This window comes from Micropterus salmoides, unplaced genomic scaffold, assembly GCF_014851395.1.
Source record: "Micropterus salmoides isolate LMB-PRFRI ecotype aquatic unplaced genomic scaffold, ASM1485139v1 Ms_hic_scaffold_13, whole genome shotgun sequence".
NCBI classification, from domain to species: domain Eukaryota; kingdom Metazoa; phylum Chordata; class Actinopteri; order Centrarchiformes; family Centrarchidae; genus Micropterus; species Micropterus salmoides.
In genome coordinates, this window is record NW_024040374.1 from 22886588 (window position 1) to 22903945 (window position 17358).

Here is a 17358-nt window from a genome sequence, read left to right on the forward strand (position 1 = left end):
AGCTACAGTCTTATCTACATCTCAACAGAATAAGGGTTACACCTTTACCCCCCCCCCCCACCACCACCACACACACACACACACACACACACCAAGCCCCAACCTCTAACAGAACAATAAGGCGCCTGTAACACAAGTCACATACTTTAAGTAGGCTATGTCAAGGTGTTTGCGGCCCAGCAGCTTGGTAAATGTGAAGTGTGTAGAGAATATTGAATATTAAATATTAATGCGGGCAGATACTGGACAGGGTACTTATTTTATTTCATGGTTGTGACATGCAGATAAAAGTATAGGCAGAAGTGATCGTTTATATAGATAATTGTAAACTAAATGAACGCAAGAAAGTGCATCTCTGATAAGCTGTGCATGTTTCCATGGCAACTAGTGGAAAGTTAATTAGATTCTGAGGAGCTGGACTAAGAATAAAAGAGGTAGTCTACTCTAATGAAGAGGGGTTAGCTGAGGTGGCCGCTGCTGCTGCTGCATAGTCCTCAAAAGTTAGCTGTAATGCACACCTGCCATGGTCTCACTTTGCACAAGAACAACTTTAGGACTTTTTGGACATGGTCACATTTTGCTTTATTTTATGAACTTTATTTTTATCAGCACTTTCTTCTTTCTTTTAGTGTAATGCAGAAGATGATTAAATAGCCTGCTGGGAAGACCTATTGTAATCCTCTAATTACGTTATGAGGATACCAGGCTACATGACAGCATAAGTAGGCTAATCTATTAGCCCACTGCCATATCAGCAAATAGCCTGTGGGTTCCAATCCTTGAGGACATGTTTCTGAGATTTCTGTCTGTTTTTCTTAAAGGGTATCTAGAAGATAGTGCTTTCAATGAATTATTTGTACAAATCCCTCATTATAAAAAGGTATATTAATAGTTAAATTAAGTGCTTATATTAACTTCTAATGGGATTGTACTGTTTTGATGTCCTTCGTTTTGTCCGGTGTTTTGTGTTTGGTCAGTGAGCTCTGATTTCCCAGGAGCACGTCAACGCATTGTTTCCGAGGATCCAACAGAAAAAGTCCATTGTTGTTGCGAAGTTTTTAATCTGGGGATTTAAAGCACATCACATGCTCAGACTGGGCAGCGGGGCGCTCTGCCACAACAAGCAAACCACTGCAAAAATCCATGTTGGGGAAGAAAACATTTATCCCGCAAGGACCTACGAAAACGTTAAACACACACATTGGAATACCAGCGCACTTTTGGGGAGTTTAGGATCGACGAAGAAGTGAAAAGTAAAAGTCCCGACCGGGAAAGGGAAACTTTTTATTCTCTGGAGAAACCGGACCGCCGGAGATTTAGGATGACGCTGAAATACAGCCAGCGGTCTCTAATAGTCCTGTCTTTACTGGGGATTTTATCGGCCATCATGTCCGTTTTATCAGTCATTTTGATTTTCCAGCTTCAGGCTCAACAGACAGCAGTGAAGGAGTCCCCACCTTCCACCTCCTCGATCATTCCTGCCCAAGTCTGGGTCGTCCTGCTCCCCGTCTCCACAGTGCTCTCTGCGCTGTCCCTCACTCTCAACCTGAGCTCCGTGGTGGTGTGTCTCCTCCACAGCTATTTCTCTGCAGAGGTCTGCAGGGGGGAGCAGGATGCTGCTGAAAGGTAATTTAGACTGCATGTAACGCAGTTTTTTTTAAACAAACAAACACTGCGGCAGCTCATGTCTCAGCCTCGTCACACACTTGTAAATGCTACTTTTGAAATGCCTTCAAACATATGCTTCAAACGCACCACGCGTCACTCACCCAAGACTGTCAGCGAAATCACAATAAAATTTACACTGCATACACTTATGTGTAGGGCTACTAAAATAAATAAATAATAGAGTGCAAATCACCAACCATTTGGTAAGATTATGTCCAAAGAAGCCTTTTAAAAAAGTAGTTTTCCATTAAGTGTAGCATATCACTTCTGATAGAAACGCACCTGTGATCACCGTACAGTTAATTGCAATATGAGTGGGCCTACGCCACTTGCGCAGGAAAGCAACCTTAAAAGCAAGACTAGGCTAAGAATTATTTAGAAGAAAAGATTATATTTCCCTAACAAATAAAAAGTTAAGGTTATAAGCAGTACAACCCACCCTGACTCACTTCAGCACACTCAGAAGTTTTGCTGCTAACGTTATGTCTAACTTGGTCTGATATGACCAGTAGCTTTAGTGGCTAATCTTAGCTAATGTTCGCAAACATTGGATGTTGTTGTGTAACGTTAAGGGCCACCCCGCAGTTTACTTGTGTTACTGTTAACACTGCATTTAAGCATTTGCTAGTATCCTGAAAATGTCAATTGTGACCACAGTCGCTACTTGTTAAGCAAAAGTTACATAAGTTCACTTTAACTAGTTGTTAATAAGTGCAATGAATGACCAGGAAAGTAGAAACCCCTGTGCTATGTCATGCAATCTAATAGCCTACAACAAACTTGTAATAAATCCTTAAGTTTTAAAACCACTTGAAACTTTTTTGAACTGTTGTTAACAATATGCTGGAGAGAGTTTGTCCATATATGTAAATGAGAAAAGCAAAATAATGTATAATATTCAACATAATGCAGAGGAAAACAACCCCACCAGAAAGTACAGCCTCAAATAATACCCCTGAATTGAATTAATGCCCTCCAAAAACTTCACGTTTAACAAATGGTCATAACTATTACAAGACTATCGCACTGCATTGCATTACTTTCTACAGAGCTTCCTATTTTCTGGTCACACATTCAGCGTACAACACTGTTGCTATAAGTGGAAAATATAATTTAATCTGTTTAGTATACATTTCTGCTTGTGCCTAAACAGACTTCTTAAATTGTTCTTGTAAGCCACAGCAGATTCTGGATGTCTGTATTAAGTTTCCTTAAAAGAAAACATTGTTTTGGAAGCATAAAAGGGCCTTGCTTATGTGTCAGAGTGCAGAGGCCTGCACCGCAGTGTTGTTGGTCAACCCCCACCTCTCAACCCTTATGAATCCCATCTAGACAATGGCCTTCTTCTAATTATGCACCCAGCACACGGCCTCTAGCTGGCCCTTTCCCACGTTGGTTTACAAATCCAACAGCCCAACCCAGGACCTTCCTATTGACAGAGGGGAAATTCCAAGAAAATGTGAATAATAATGAGCTTTACAAAATAGCTAGCATATAATCGTACCCAAATAATCACTACACAAATGTTTTAGGACTCAAGAGTTCTGATGTACAAATTTATCAGGGAGAGATAAATCAAAAGGAAACCAAGAAAAGTTTATTGTATTGCAAAAAAAGTCACAATGAACTGAAACAAAAGTAATGTGTAAACACAGTAATTATGTTGCATGCTTCATTTATGCACTGATGAGAAAAGTAGAAGTGTTTAAGTGTAAGCATGTCTAAGGCACAACACTGAACAAATGACATTTGTTTCCACAGAGAAGACTGGTTCCTTTTGGATAGCAGAGCTGTACGACATGTGGCTATAGGACTGTTCTGCCTGGGGGTTTCTGTCTATTTGGCAGGTAAAAGCAAAAGATGTTTGTTTTTTTAAGATTCTGGACAACATGATGCTCATTCTGGCATGTACCTACTTATAGTTAATGTTGAAATGCAGGTTAGAACTGGGCCCCTGTTGTTGCTTTCTAGCGCACATTTGTACATTTTCATTGTGCATGTGTTAAGCTTTTGTAATTTGAATGCAAGATGTTTTAGCCTTTAACAACAAACTAAAAACAAGTGTCCAAAACACTGGCAGTGCAGTTGATTTTCAACAGCACAGACGAAACCAGCATGGCTGCTTTCTCTCGGGTCCGTCCAGCGAGTCCAAGAGAACAATGCATTCTTTGAGCAGCGTCCATGACTTAAGTGTTTTTAATGCTGAACCTGGTAGCGCTGTGGTCCTCTGTTCCAGTGAGCGGCTTGTACTGGGGGGTGGGGGTGGGGGTGTCACTGGAGGCAGTCACTTCATTGTGATGAGGAGGTGTCGCACTTATGACCCCACTTCAGGCCTCAATCAAGAGGTAGTAGAGCGAGGGACGGTAGATGGAACACCACCAACTCAGGAAGTCACATCGCAGAGCTGTGCTTTTCTCCCCCTTCCTTTAAAATGCCTGAGTCTGTAGTCCTTTTCCTGGAGATAAACATAGGATAGCTCAGCTAACAACAGCCTTTATATCCCTAAACAGCCTTTGACATTTCAACAAAATTAAATACATTTTTGAAAAGCAACCAACTGCTGTAATGTGGAAAAACTAATGTGAAAATAACAATGAACCAAAAATTGAGAACCTAGTAGCAAACCCAGATAAGTCAAAAATAACAACTTTCAAGGTCTTTCGTTTAAAGTTATTTGGCACATTACACATTAACCCAATAGCCCATGAACATTGTTTGCTGGTCATTTAGTGTTTCTGTGTATATAAATTCTCTGTTTTTCTACCACCCTCTTCTCTTCCGTGGCAGCTATGTCCATCTTTATGCTCCTGATATTTGAGGTGGAGACGGGCATTGCAAGCGCTTGCATACTTGCCTCTGGGATCTTAATACTACTCATCGTTGTCATCCACTCTCTGGTCAAAGCTTCCCATAGTGCCAAGCACTACCACAGCGACCACCTCGACACCCTCTACCAGAATGACCACAGAAGCAGCAGCACACCCGTCTCCCGACCCTGCGAGCTCAAAGTAGGCGTGGACAAACCCCGGATTCACCGCAGCCAGTCTCACCTCCAGCATCCGATCTCCTACCCTCAATGTGGCAACGCGAGACAGCGAGAACAATACCAGCAACAGCAGTACTCCCCGGCTGGAGGTTCCCAGGGCAACGTTAGCGATAAAGACGGCTACAGCAGTGGAGGCAGTTGTCCCCGAATGCACAGGACCCTGTCTACTGAGTCTGGTTTATTGCAGGCCCAGGCTAAACCCTGGAATGGGGTCAACAATGAGATGAGGAGCGTCCTTGCACGCAAGTCAGGGATTTCTGCAAGGGACTCTACTCTTGTGTGACATAAAGGAAGCTGAGCTTGTGATTTAAGACACTAGTGACCTTTGCTTATGTCACAAGAGGACTGCTAACACAAGTGTCATCTCAAACAACCATAAAATTGTCAATTTGTACTTTTTTACATTCAGCATGTTTACCCTGACTCATTGCAGACGCCATGAGATAGAGATATAAAATACCTTCATCTACTGATTTCTCCTGTTCAGATTATAAAGCATTTTAAATTTGATTTGGACAGCACAAGTTAGTGTTTTTTTATGAATGAACACGATATAAATCTCATTACACACACCAATCCTGCCTAAATATCATTCTGGCAAATTTATAGCTTTCACTGTAATAATGTAAATACTTATACTGATGTATATGGTGGCCATTTGCCAAATATTTGTGCAGAATGAACAGATGTGTTTTGTGTGTGTTGTTCGAAATTATTTCATATCAACCCCAAATTATTAATTCATTTTAGAAACATAATTCAGTTTAAAAAGTGGGATGTCTATCGACACCTGAATAAGACATTAAAATGATGTTCATAAAAACATGTTTTTTGAATTGTCATTTAAATTCAAATTTCAGTCATTTATAACAAAATACAGGGCTGAATGTGATTACATCATGTCTGGAGGAACTACTAACCTTGGACACCTCTGTCCGGAGGTCATGAGGAAGAGGATTGGGCATGTGGAGCAGAGACAAGGGGACTGGGAGAAGGGTTCATATCATCACTTAAGGGTCATGCAGGTATCAGTGGGAAACCAAATACAGCACAGACAAACAAAACAGAAAAAATGAAGCTCCCATTAACTACAAAGAGTTCAGAACAGGCCTGATAAATATTTTGCAGTTATTGGGGAAATAAACTGGGTTTAACTGAAAGAGGGGAAAAAAACAAGATGTATTAACTGATGTACCAAAATGAATGTAAGTGAAATATTAAATAAACAGAAACAAAGGTTATACATGGAAAAGGTATGATGTGGAGCAAAGAAAGAATACAAACAAGATTAAAAAAAGTACAAGGACCCATGAGTGGATCTTGTAACATTTTTGTAGGGGAGGGTGATGTGACCAAGAATTCTCTGGCTTGTTTAAATATTGACAATAATTATATCAATTACTATTTTTGTTTTGGGAGATAATTGTGTATGAAAAAACACCAATAATGACCATCCCTCTCCCAAATGATAGAGAAAACAGTACTTGGCAAAGTGAGAAAGGCCCTTATATTAACCTGAGATAAAGGCACTTTGTGGAGATATGTTGTCTTACTGCTGTTATTCATAATTAACCTTTAAAATATTTAAAACCCACGGGAACTGCATTTGCACACCAGATTCCACATTTGAAAAAAAAAAAAAAAAGTGACAGTCACTATTAGAAACAGACAGTGCTGGAAAGAATTTACTTTGAAGCTTAACTAACAGCCAGCGAGAACTAACTGCTGCTCAACAAATGCCGGTGTACATCTAAATCTGCATGTTCTGTTGCTTTTTAAGTGCTTGTTATTATAAAACCCTCTTTAGAAAAATTTAAAGAAATTAGTTAACATTAGTTCCAACAAAGCAGAGCAAAGGGGCCAGGACCAGAGAACAGAGATGCCCTAACGGCTTTGATGCGAAGATAAAACACTGATAGTCAATGCACGGTGGCATTATATGGATATGTTAGTATAATATCATAACCTCTAACGCTGTCATGTTTCCCACCCCTACACTTGGACGCCACCATGTCTCAGTTAACATGTTCACTGCTGCCTCCTACCTGCGCCCTTGAGAGCTGCTAATCTGTTCCTTCATGCTGATGGCTTGACGGAGGAGGCTGTCAATGTTTTTGAAATACATGCTGCTGTTTGTCATGCTCTTCACGGCGCTGCAAAGACCAACAGATCGATGAAAGTATTAGCAGTCATAACAGCAGCATTCTGTAAATACGTACAGTGGGTCGATGCTCCTTCTCACCTGCATGCATACTCTACACTGTAGATGGCTCCTTGACTCTGCTCCTCCCAGCTCTGCATGTCTGTCTGTACGAGTAATGACAGAAAATGCAAACATTAAATATTCAGGAGAAAGAGTATTACTGCATAAAACTAGTAGTGACGCTATTTGTGTTGTGTCGTGACACTTAGCCCGGGCTTTTCTTTGCTTCAATCACCGAACTCACCCTGCCTATATTTGCGACAGGCCTAATTCCTTTCACACAAAACTCTTGCTCAGCAAAGATGGATACTATCAAACTGTTAATTTCAAACAGAAGAAATGTTACTTGTATATTAATAAGGCAATCGGATAACATATCAATTTACAAATCTTTCATTTAATCTAGGCCCCCCTCATGCACAGAGAGAGAGAAAGACCATACCATTAAATCTGAATGAATAATACTTTTATGCTCATTGTTTGCACATATCCATATTGACAAAAGTTTGCGATCTAAGCAGCTTACAACTAGCTCAAGAGGGCTTTAAGAGGTTTTATAAATCCAAAGAACTTACATAAAAACCAGACCAGGCATCTAATTAAGACCTGCATTTATTTGACATGCCAGGCATCTAAGTGGGACTAGGCTTTTAATTGAAGTTTTATGGTAATCAACTGACTGTCCAAAGCATTTGATAGCAAAGCATTATGTTTTGGCACACATAATCAAACCAATGAAGTGACCAAACACATGATCTCCATGGCTAATGCTATGCCCTCTGATTTTAAAGTGGATGATAACGTCAACAACAAACAGAAAGGCTTTTGAGCCTTGAAAAGAAGTCAACAAGTTATAACAGCCTTCAAACGCAGTAAGGGAAAATACGGGCTAAACCTCAATTCATGTTATTTCTTTTATTCTATTGTAGGCCTCAGTTTTAAGTAATTAATTTAGATAAATCTGCCCTTTAATCGAATAGTAGGGACATACTGATGATGTAATCTAAAGATAAAATAAGGAGCAGGGGAACAGACTTGTGTTGTTTACTGTACTCGTTTGGCATTCACAACTTTGTGCGTAGAAAGGACTCAGATTACAGACTACATTTTCTCATTTCGAGTTGTGAACACACAACCCCTACCCCGTCGTCAATTAGTCCTGATGCTTTGGTTGGCAGATTATGGACAGCTTTTTGTTTATAGATACACATTTTCTTATTGAAGGTGATTGGAATAGAACGACGTAAATTATCGTATTTGTACAGGTTAATTTCCCCTTTAATGTCCAAGTTGTTTTCCACGTTGGTCTCATCTCTACCAACATGACACAGGGTGAATACCTTGTGCTGCACCAGCTCAGGCAGGGACCTCCTGACGTGTTCCTGCAGTCTGTAGAGAGCCACTGACGGCTCGTTAGCCAGGACGTACATGCTCTCCGTGAATTTGTCACTCACTGTAGAATCAAACAAAAGCCAACACATGCATTTGATACACAACCCGCGTTAGGAAGACTTTTAAAAAACGGGAGAAGAACAGCCAACAGCTTGGGACATGGACAGACAGCGATGTAAACAAAATACTGGCATAGCTTAGCGGCTACGGTGAGCTAATATCTCTGTTACTAGCTTGGTTGCAGCGTTGCAAGGCAACAATGAGGTAAGTTGTATGCTGACTTGTTTCGCTAATGTTTACCTCGTCTAACTTTCAGCTGCATCTCCTGGTCCTCCATAACGAACGCTGGTAATTACTGGCAGAAACTGATAACACAATGCAGCTGCAGGCGAGTTGTGTCAGCTGACTCTTGCTGCTTCCGTATTTTGTTGCCATGTGCCACACGACAATATTCCGGACAGAAATATCGATATTAAAAAATTGTTCTTCCTTGAAAGAGTACCAAATGCTGTGATACGTTACGCGGGATGAATCAAACGTGTTTCCATTATTACTGTTAAAATAGTTGATTAATTGAATAGCTAATCAACTGAGCGATGAGTAAGGTATCTCGGTCCACTTCGACGGGCAGCCAGACCCCCCGTATGATTTGAAATTATTTACTTTCAGTTATCCCAAAAGGAAGTTAGCGCAAATTAGACTGTGAGGCTGGATGCGGTGAGTGGACAATGCAGTTTGCTTCATAAACTAAATTTGGCTACTTTTTCTTGGCGGTGACAAATTATTTAGTAGTTCGTGTCTTGTTTTTATGCAGTGATGATGGAGGCCGGAGGTGATGAAGAGGTTGCAGATGGCCAAAATATTCAGTCATCTAACGCTAATGTGTGGCCTTCCGAGTCCAGAGATGAGACGCTTAATGGTACCTGTGCCTACTGTATTTTATCTTTTAATATAAGATTCCTATCTGGGATCACTTTCTTGTCTTTTTCTGTGCAACATCTGCAGTCGACCGATGTTTATAGTCTTAAAATAACACATTAAACAGTGAATATCTTGCTTCCACTGACGTGGCTGCGGTTCATCTGATTTGTCCAATGTCTCCAGAGGACATGGATGTGGATGAAGATGATTTGTTCAAACACTCGACCACTCTGACCAACAAGCAGCGTGGGAATGAGGTTACAGTACGCCCAGCAACATTAGACTGTAAGTACTGGCAGGATACTCTGGTGGCAAAGTGCTGAGAAAATGGTGTCATAAAAGCATTTTATATTTAGCATATTCATTTACTTTATTTCCATCAGCTCTGTCCATACACCAGTTGGCTGCTCAAGGCGAGGTTTCACAAGTGGCTGCACACCTGAGCAAAGGTGAGGAATCTAGAAGTCACTGTCAGAGAACAAGCAGTATAATAACACAATGCAGTTGTTGTACGGCATCAAACTGTACAAAATCCTTACTGAAGGGCCGTGAATTGTCTTTGCAGACAGTTCACTGCTCAGCAGACAGGATGAACGGGGCTTTACACCTCTCATGTGGGCAGCAGCGTTTGGAGAGAAAGCTGTGGTGGATTTTCTCTTGGAAAAGGTCAGAAACACATGACTGCTGCCCAGAAAGACATGCACATGGTGTTAAGACAAACTTTACAATCTCACAGATGGGGTTTATGGGGTTTTTGTTTTAGGGCGCAGACCCCAAAACAATTGCCAGGGAGCGAGAGAGTGCCCTGACACTGGCCAGCTCTGGAGGTTATGTGGACATTGTTGAGTCTCTTCTCAGTCATGGAGTAGACATCAACACTTATGACTGGGTACAGAATGACTTAATGTCAGATATGTCTTCATCGCATCACTGATAAAGTCTATGAAACATTGAAATATAACTACAATGTGATTATTGTTTTGTTTTTAATGAACACTTGTATTTTAATCTCAGAATGGTGGGACCCCTCTTCTATATGCTGTACGAGGGAACCACATCAAATGTGTAGAGGCACTCTTAGGTACATTGCATGCCCACGATGTAAAATCATGATGAATTCTAGCATATTCTTTTTGAATCCATTTATTAATTTCCATTTCTTTGCTCTCATGCAGCTAAAGGGGCAGACATGACCATTGAGTCTGACTCTGGGTACAGTCCAATGGCCTTAGCTGTCGCCCTTGGACACAAAAAGAGTAAGCATCGCCTTCTTATCCCCGACCAATACGTTTTCTTTTTATAAGAGGCTACTGTAAAAAGGAAAAAAAACCTTTTCGCTGAATTAACATTTTCATTTTTTGTTTCCCAGTTCAGAAAGTGTTGGAGGACCATATTCTGAAACTCTACAAGCCACCAACATGAAACTAGCCAAAATGAATAAATGGAAAGCACAGTCTGACACAGTTGATCTCAGACCTACAACCAGCTGTCATCGGTGGTGAGATGGCCAAGAACTCATTGTAATGGACCAGTACATATGCAAAGACATTTACACGGAGTAAACTATATTGTTATTTTACAAACAGTTTATTCTATTTGTATTCATTACAATGTACAAAAACTTTGTACAAACAAGGACTATAATGTGACAGTTGTGCAGCATAATTATTTTGTTTGGCTGACTGACAGCAAATAAGGAGTAAACAAGTTTGTTTTTTTTTACTGTGTGTTCCCTTGGATGGCGCTTTTACTCAAAAGGCACAATATAAGTGTAGAGAGCAATATAACAAATGACGTAATCACAAGAAACCGGTTAAATCTGCACTTAAAACTCAAATTCCATGCAAAGCCTTCTGTGTCTGAATGAGAGGGCTTCACAGATTCCTGAAAGCGTCCATACCAAAAAAGGCCACATTCACATCAGTTCATGAGGTGGCAGTACAGATGACATGTTTCCCAAGTGCCACCGCACCGTCCTGTTTTTTACTCAAGGGTCATTTCCTCTCTCATGAGGGGATCTTAAAAAATTGTCATGAGGTTTTCCCCCCCAGGACGTCTAAGGAATAAACAATAATTCTCCCAAAAAAGTCTGCACTATTCTCAAACATTATTTTTACTTTGTCCACTGCAGGGGCCTCCTGTATGGGAAAGCTGTGGGTGTGGGGTTAAGAACAAGATAAGCATGGAAATAATGAAAAGGCATGTCCAGGAAAATATTGTGTGATACTTAATATGAACCACCTAGAACTGTAACAGGAAACATGCTGTGTTAGCTTCAGGTACAGCTTCAACTGCTGCAATAACCCTGGAGTAGAGCGTAAGACTGAGGTTTTAAAGCAGAATTGCATTTAGTGTTACGTTAACTATGTTTAAAAAAAATAGGTGATGAAATACCAATATTTGTGTGATACAGTCGTAGGCAATATACAGGATATTAGTTAAAGACTTTGCGTCTTTATCTGCCAGGGAATAAAAACAAACTTTACAGCGTTTGTCTCATTTATGGGGCAGAATTTATGCAGTTATCAACTAAATCTCTGTCAAATCCTGCAAACTCAGACTGAAGGATATCTGAAGAGAGTTGTTGTCCTCGGGATAAAAATGGCTTATCACTGTAAAGTCTCCGTCCTTTGGGCAACCTGCAGAAAAGCGCAAGGGGAAAATCACTGATCTTTTCACACTTCTACATCTTGTCTGCAATGGGAAACAGCTAAATGAGAATAAATGAGTGGCGGATAATAACATCAGGAAACCATTCGTGATGAGGCTTATAGATGGAAAAAGTCATCTCTGGGTTTTACCTTCAAGTCTGCATGTTTTTGCTGAGAAGCCACCCTGGAACTGGACCTTTAACTCTGACACCTTGACAGACTGGGGGAACTCCAGAGACACCCACTGACATTCACCCTGCCAAAGATATGACATTGACTCGCAGTGACATGAACAGAGGAATTGTAAATAGTTTTTGAGTCTAGTGTGTTCACACTGGAAAACTGATGCTCAAAACAGTCAGCTGTTGATGTACACTGGTCTCCCACAATATTATACACAACAAAGTAATTATTCTGCTGCAAACATTTAAATACAAATTGTGGATGATGGTAGAACAGATTCAGGAACTTCTCAAAACTAAACATAACTATGATTAGAGACTTTAAGTAGAGACTGTATAAGATTAAGTGTAATTCTAAAATTTCAGTTTCATAATTTCCTCGTAGTACAAAACAATCAAGTATGTTGCTTTCCTGTATTTAAATGGCAAAAAAACGTTTAAGTTACTACAGTATATACTATATGTATGTAGTTATGACAGTGAGACAACTGTAGTTTTACCTGGTCTGAGTTCCAGCATGTCTCTTCATTGCAGTCAAACATGTACTTCTTTCCGTACTGCTTCACATCTCTGTTTAGCACCGAACTCACCCTGAAATGAGAGCGTCAGAATCCCAGTTAGCTAGTTTAACGTTACACCTCTAAAACAGGAGTGTGACATGCAGCAGGACATGTGTCCTGTACGAGTCGTTTGTCTTGAACTCCTGAATGAGTCCTTCAAACATGACGGTTCATTGGCTTTAGCTTCATGAACAAACTTCTTTCGTGTACAGTTGGCATTTACCTGCTCTGAGTTTCGCAGCAAATCAATGAAGACGCCATGTCGAAATGTTAAAATTGGAAATTGCCGTCAAGCAATGCGGCAACGCTCTGCTTCTTTACGACAGTGACGTTCACGGGTGGCAGTTTCTCTTCCCACCACTAGATGGACCTCTCGCTCCGTCCAAACATTGAGGGAAGGCGCTGGTAAGTAGCTGCGACCAAAACTGAAGGTAAAGTCTTACGACGGCTCAAAATGAATATTTGAGAGCATGAAACATAAACTTAATTCGACTCTTTCTAATCTGTCTGATAGTCTGGCCAGTAACGTGCTGCCTGCTGCTCTCCATCGTATTTGTAGCTGAGTTACCTGCAGGAGACACACAAAGGTCAGGGAGATAAGAATCGATTATGAAGAGGGGACTACAGACTATGGGCCTTACTAAAGGTGAATATCGATCAGCTAACCGAATGCAACCTTCAGACGAAAAAGACAGCTTTAAATGTTATAACGTTATGTGTGTTTAAATTAAGCTGCGCTGTGAATGTTTTTATTATTGATTCACAGCATATTGGATAATCCCATTACAGAAGTAATACCAGCATGAGCTTTATTGCTTTTATTAGTGGGCATATTCCTATATCACTCTCTCATAAACAGGGAAGCAAGCAACACAGAGCAGAACAAGTGTGTGTGTGTGTGTGTGTGTGTGTGTGTGTGTGTGTGTGTGTGTGTGTGTGTGTGTGTGTGTGTGTGTGTGTGGGAGAGAGAGCCTAGTGTTTGGCACATGGCTCATTGCAGATGGAGAACTCCTGCTGAGGTTTTGTCACAGTGTCCCCTCACTGCAGATAATCAATAGGTCTGAAATACAATATCTGATGAAACCCAGCCTCCGTGAAAATTGCACAGGGGGCTGGGGAGAGTGACTAGATTGTAAGGTTTGAACCCCCCACCACACCCCCTCTCTCTGCCACAATCAGCACCCACCCCCCCACACACACACACACCTTGACTATGTGAGCCTTGCACTTGCATTACACTGTTGGTTCATACGGCAGCTTTTACAGTACTTGAGGTTGAGTATAAATTGTGATATAAAGCCGCTGTAATATTTATACTGTCCCATATCTGTGAATGACCGTGATGTAGAGCATTGGGGGGTTTTGTAGAGTTGTGAATCTGAAATGCTGGCTTGACAATTAATTTGGCAGGTGCTCAGATTCTGGACTCTAGCCATTTTGGACCCCCACCAGGCCAACATACCCATGTGTACAACACATGGGTGGATGATGAGCTGGCTTGGGGGCCCATAAAATCTTGACTTATGGCTCCATAAAGTGGCAAAGTCTGCTTTATGCTTGTGGGTTCCTAATAATGTCCACAGTGGGCCCCACATGTGCAATCATGCTAAGAACCCCACTGAGGCTCCTTTTGTGTGGCTCAGGAGGTAAAGCGAGTCACCCACAAATTAGAAGGTTGGTAGCTCGATCCCCGGGCTCCTCCTACATGTGGAAGTGTACTTGGGCAAGATACTGAACCCCAAATTGCTCCTGATGTCTGTGTATGTATGAATGTTAGTTCCTTGCAGATGAGCCGTTGGCACCTTGGATGGCTGCCACTGTCACCAATGTATGAATGGGTGAATTTGACATGTAGTGTAGCGCTTTGAGTGGTCAGAAGACTAGAGAGGTCCATTTACCATTTGCCATTAAAAGAATAGTTCTGGTAGTATAATATATATATAATAGTGTCATATATAGTAATAGTCTGACACACAGCGCCCTGTAAAACCACAACTCAACATTTTTGTACAAATTAAACAAATGAAATATTATGTTTTATTTAGTGAGCTTTAGAGGTGCTAATGGGTTATGGCTGTTTACAGTCTTTATGCTAAGATAAGCTAACTGGCTCCTGGCTGTAGGCTTATATTTAACAGACAGACATGAGAGCAGTATTAATGTTCTCATTCTTCTCTTGGAGAGAAAAGTCAATATGTTTAATTTTACAAAATGTCTAACTATTCCTTTAATTTGAAGCACGGTGGGCTAAAAGCGGGATCTTTATTGTTGTCATAACTGTTTGTTGTCTTGTTGAAAAGCGTATTTTCCCCGTTCCATCGACTCATGGTCAGCTTTGTCACAATGTTAAGATTTCTGGCCCATCTTGCTGACTGAGCTTGTTAGAGGATTATCTTCACCTCTGTCACTGATACGACTTAAAGCTTCATGTTCCCTCAGCCGTCGTTGTCACTCTTTCACCACAGTGTTTGCTGTTGCTCTCTGAGTTTTTGTCACCTCTGTTTCTGGGTTATGTCCCATGAGGCCGGATTAGTGGTTAGCAAACCAACATTGGGCTTAACCCCATCTGGCTTTTTGGTCTCACTGCAGTGACTCACTTTTCAGGCTGTATTTACGTATCACCATGGCAACTTTGGTTGTACACGTGACCTGCAGGCTATCACGTCCAATGATGTAAAAGTCTGACCCTTCACCGATCAACACTGAGAGAGTGACATTGCTATTATCACAAAGCCTCTTTACCTTCTGCAAGGATGATAGATTAAAAGTCTTTGTAGCAGTTGCTCCAGTGGATTTGCTCACTCTGACTTATTACAAAGAGCCTCTACCACATAATAAAAGACATTTATTAATGAGTAGGAAAACTATTGTTTTTCCGTTGTTGACATTTTTTCCGCAGCTTTCCCACGAGCGATCATGGCAATAGACTGCACCCGTAGTGTTCCCTTCAGTGCAGCCTTAGGGGAACAGAAGGCTGTCTGTGTGAGAAGGAAATCTTTTCATAACCTCAGTGTGACCATTAAATATTGTTTCAATGAAAAATATGCCCACTGTGCCTGGATGATGGAGCAGTGAGAAGCATTAGGAAAGTGTGTCTATTCAAGCTGGGACCTTGGAGCGTACTATTGTGTGGGTTGTCTTTCTGCGTGTGAGCTTTCTTAGCTCAGCGCCAAAAAAAAAGACAGATTTCTCCTTTTACCTAATGGAGACATTTAGGTTACACTATCCAGCAATCTTCACAAGCCTTGGCAACAGAATCAGGGTAACTCTTGACAGATATATTGCTCATTTTTTATTCATTATGATTTGACGTTCTTCTTGAGAGGAGTGCGTACTGGATTTCCATTGTTTGCAATTTCAGTGCAGCTCCTTGGTCACCAGTGTCATTCAAAAAATAAGATTTTCTTTTATTGTTCACATTGATCTGGGGATAACAACAGTGTCTCTCACCTGGGTGAGCAATTGAGGCAAACTATTAAGATGGACGGCTCATTAAGTGGCCTACTGATTGGCACAGCTGTGGTATTTTGGGGAAATAGACCTGATTGTGAAGGTTTTCTGGTAAGAAATTTAAACTTAGACTATGAATAGAGATGATGGAGATAAACAGCCATAGCCTTGTGTTATCTGAAATGGGTATATGGGTGGGTTAACTGTTGAGCTGCAACAATTAATCGATTATTCCATTCTCTCAATTAACTATTAAATTAATCAGCTTGAGTGATTTTTTAAAAATAAAACAAAGTCAAAATTCTCTGATTCCAGGTTCTTAAATGTAAATATTTTCTGGTTTCTTTACTTCTCTATGAAAGTAAACTGAATATCTTTGGGTTGTGGACAAAACAAGACAGTTGAGGACATCACCTTGGGCTTTGGGAAACACTGATTTTTACAATACACAATTACAATTTTCTGACATTTTATAGACCAAACATCGACAGATTAATCAACTGTGAAAAAAAACATTAGTTGAAGCTCGTGTTGACTGTATTGAGAGGTAAATAAGCAGATGCTTCAGGAGGTAAAACAGTCACTAAGGTCTGTTCCAGAGTTTATGAGCTGTGGGCACTTGGGTAGATTTGTCTTAATGAGTTTGGTGATTAATGCTTGTGCTGCTGTCAGAGGAGGGACACAGCATTGGGGCTGGGGCAGCACTACAACACATCGAGCTGTTCCTGCTGCACGGACTTTGTGACTTTACTCAACTTTTCTTGTAGTTTAGTTTGATTGAGGAGAGGTCCGCCTGGACAAGGCTTTCTGGGGCGATGGGGGAGTCGGTGTGAAAATAGAAGGTCTAGTCAAGGGCTTCACTTTGTGATGAAAAGTGGTGGAGACTTAAGGGCTCAGATTAGGGGTGTAACAATACACTTAGCTCAAGAGACGTGACGATGCACAATATCGGGTTCACAAGAACAAGATGACAAGATATTTTAACACTATTTTGAAGAAATATTAAATGCTGAGATATATGAGTGGTGGGTGTGGCTGTCCTCCCCCAGAAAGGTTTTAGCATTAAACACTTAATTCTCATGCATTCTGGAGAAATTGTCTGCACCAATTTATGTTGGAAATGTATTTATTTATATTTAAAAAAAAAATTAAGGTAGCATGTGACAATTAAAAATATTAAAAAATAATGGAATAATTCAGAAATCAGTTTGTTTATTTAGCTTTAGTAACTTTTTTTTGGACAATGCACATTTGTTTATTCTATATTTATATTGCTTTGCGTGTC

At 40.6% G+C, this 17358-nt stretch overlaps 5 protein-coding genes across 14 annotated transcripts in view; 3 read left to right on the forward strand and 2 right to left on the reverse strand.

Moving 5' to 3' along the window:
• The first annotated feature begins 742 nt into the window (after window positions 1-742).
• On the forward strand, window positions 743-5528 carry tmem221 (transmembrane protein 221). The gene is made up of 3 exons (XM_038716261.1): window positions 743-1626; window positions 3430-3515; window positions 4456-5528. Exons 1-3 carry the CDS (start codon window positions 1322-1324, stop codon window positions 4995-4997), a joined length of 933 nt encoding a protein of 310 aa, XP_038572189.1. The 5' UTR covers window positions 743-1321; the 3' UTR covers window positions 4998-5528.
• borcs8 (BLOC-1 related complex subunit 8) lies at window positions 3244-8740 on the reverse strand. 3 transcript variants are annotated; one of them, XM_038716273.1, is made up of 6 exons: window positions 8610-8740; window positions 8258-8370; window positions 6957-7021; window positions 6760-6867; window positions 5635-5699; window positions 3244-4123 (listed from the first exon to the last, which is right to left on the reverse strand). In XM_038716273.1, exons 1-5 carry the CDS (start codon window positions 8644-8646, stop codon window positions 5657-5659), a joined length of 366 nt encoding a protein of 121 aa, XP_038572201.1. In that variant the 5' UTR covers window positions 8647-8740; the 3' UTR covers window positions 3244-4123; window positions 5635-5656. The 3 variants fall into 3 exon arrangements, with proteins under 3 accessions (XP_038572201.1, XP_038572199.1, XP_038572200.1); XM_038716271.1 differs by having other exon boundaries at window positions 5635-5723; XM_038716272.1 differs by lacking the exon at window positions 5635-5699.
• Window positions 8297-10949, forward strand: rfxank (regulatory factor X-associated ankyrin-containing protein). 7 transcript variants are annotated; one of them, XM_038716263.1, is made up of 10 exons: window positions 8297-8573; window positions 8979-9026; window positions 9124-9228; window positions 9405-9515; window positions 9614-9679; window positions 9796-9896; window positions 9994-10119; window positions 10245-10311; window positions 10406-10486; window positions 10600-10949. In XM_038716263.1, exons 3-10 carry the CDS (start codon window positions 9126-9128, stop codon window positions 10650-10652), a joined length of 708 nt encoding a protein of 235 aa, XP_038572191.1. In that variant the 5' UTR covers window positions 8297-8573; window positions 8979-9026; window positions 9124-9125; the 3' UTR covers window positions 10653-10949. The 7 variants fall into 7 exon arrangements, with proteins under 7 accessions (XP_038572191.1, XP_038572192.1, XP_038572196.1 ...); XM_038716264.1 differs by lacking the exon at window positions 8979-9026; XM_038716268.1 differs by lacking the exon at window positions 8979-9026 and having other exon boundaries at window positions 9414-9515.
• On the reverse strand, window positions 10801-12946 carry LOC119900936 (nuclear receptor 2C2-associated protein). Its single transcript, XM_038716270.1, has 5 exons — window positions 12847-12946; window positions 12564-12654; window positions 12032-12137; window positions 11802-11869; window positions 10801-11383 (listed from the first exon to the last, which is right to left on the reverse strand). Exons 1-5 carry the CDS (start codon window positions 12882-12884, stop codon window positions 11261-11263), a joined length of 426 nt encoding a protein of 141 aa, XP_038572198.1. The 5' UTR covers window positions 12885-12946; the 3' UTR covers window positions 10801-11260.
• A 163-nt stretch (window positions 12947-13109) lies between these two features.
• ncanb (neurocan b) overlaps window positions 13110-17358 on the forward strand; it is a 187216-nt gene continuing 182967 nt past the window's right edge. For both annotated transcript variants that reach the window (XM_038716258.1, XM_038716259.1), the window contains exon 1: window positions 13110-13269. The gene's annotated coding sequence lies outside the window, so the exon portion shown is untranslated. The remainder of the gene's footprint in view (window positions 13270-17358) is intronic.

What these genes read in the sequence shown, in the direction of transcription:
- tmem221 (XM_038716261.1), top strand. Translation starts at nt 1,322, where the DNA reads ATGACGCTGAAATACAGCCAGCGGTCTCTAATAGTCCTGTCTTTACTG. An exon ending in GAGCAGGATGCTGCTGAAAG is followed by an intron (nt 1,627 to 3,429) that starts GTAATTTAGACT and finishes TTGTTTCCACAG; the next exon opens with AGAAGACTGGTTCCTTTTGG. An exon ending in GGTTTCTGTCTATTTGGCAG is followed by an intron (nt 3,516 to 4,455) that starts GTAAAAGCAAAA and finishes CTTCCGTGGCAG; the next exon opens with CTATGTCCATCTTTATGCTC.
- rfxank (XM_038716263.1), top strand. Translation starts at nt 9,126, where the DNA reads ATGATGGAGGCCGGAGGTGATGAAGAGGTTGCAGATGGCCAAAATATT. An exon ending in TGGATTTTCTCTTGGAAAAG is followed by an intron (nt 9,897 to 9,993) that starts GTCAGAAACACA and finishes TTTTTGTTTTAG; the next exon opens with GGCGCAGACCCCAAAACAAT. An exon ending in ATGTGTAGAGGCACTCTTAG is followed by an intron (nt 10,312 to 10,405) that starts GTACATTGCATG and finishes GCTCTCATGCAG; the next exon opens with CTAAAGGGGCAGACATGACC.
- borcs8 (XM_038716271.1), bottom strand. Translation starts at nt 8,646, where the DNA reads ATGGAGGACCAGGAGATGCAGCTGAAAGTTAGACGAG. An exon ending in GCAGCTGAAAGTTAGACGAG is followed by an intron (nt 8,371 to 8,609) that starts GTAAACATTAGC and finishes TTGATTCTACAG; the next exon opens with TGAGTGACAAATTCACGGAG. An exon ending in CTGAGCTGGTGCAGCACAAG is followed by an intron (nt 7,022 to 8,257) that starts GTATTCACCCTG and finishes TTACTCGTACAG; the next exon opens with ACAGACATGCAGAGCTGGGA.
- LOC119900936 (XM_038716270.1), bottom strand. Translation starts at nt 12,884, where the DNA reads ATGGCGTCTTCATTGATTTGCTGCGAAACTCAGAGCAG. An exon ending in TGCTGCGAAACTCAGAGCAG is followed by an intron (nt 12,655 to 12,846) that starts GTAAATGCCAAC and finishes CTCTCATTTCAG; the next exon opens with GGTGAGTTCGGTGCTAAACA. An exon ending in AGGACAACAACTCTCTTCAG is followed by an intron (nt 11,384 to 11,801) that starts ATATCCTTCAGT and finishes CCCCACACCCAC; the next exon opens with AGCTTTCCCATACAGGAGGC.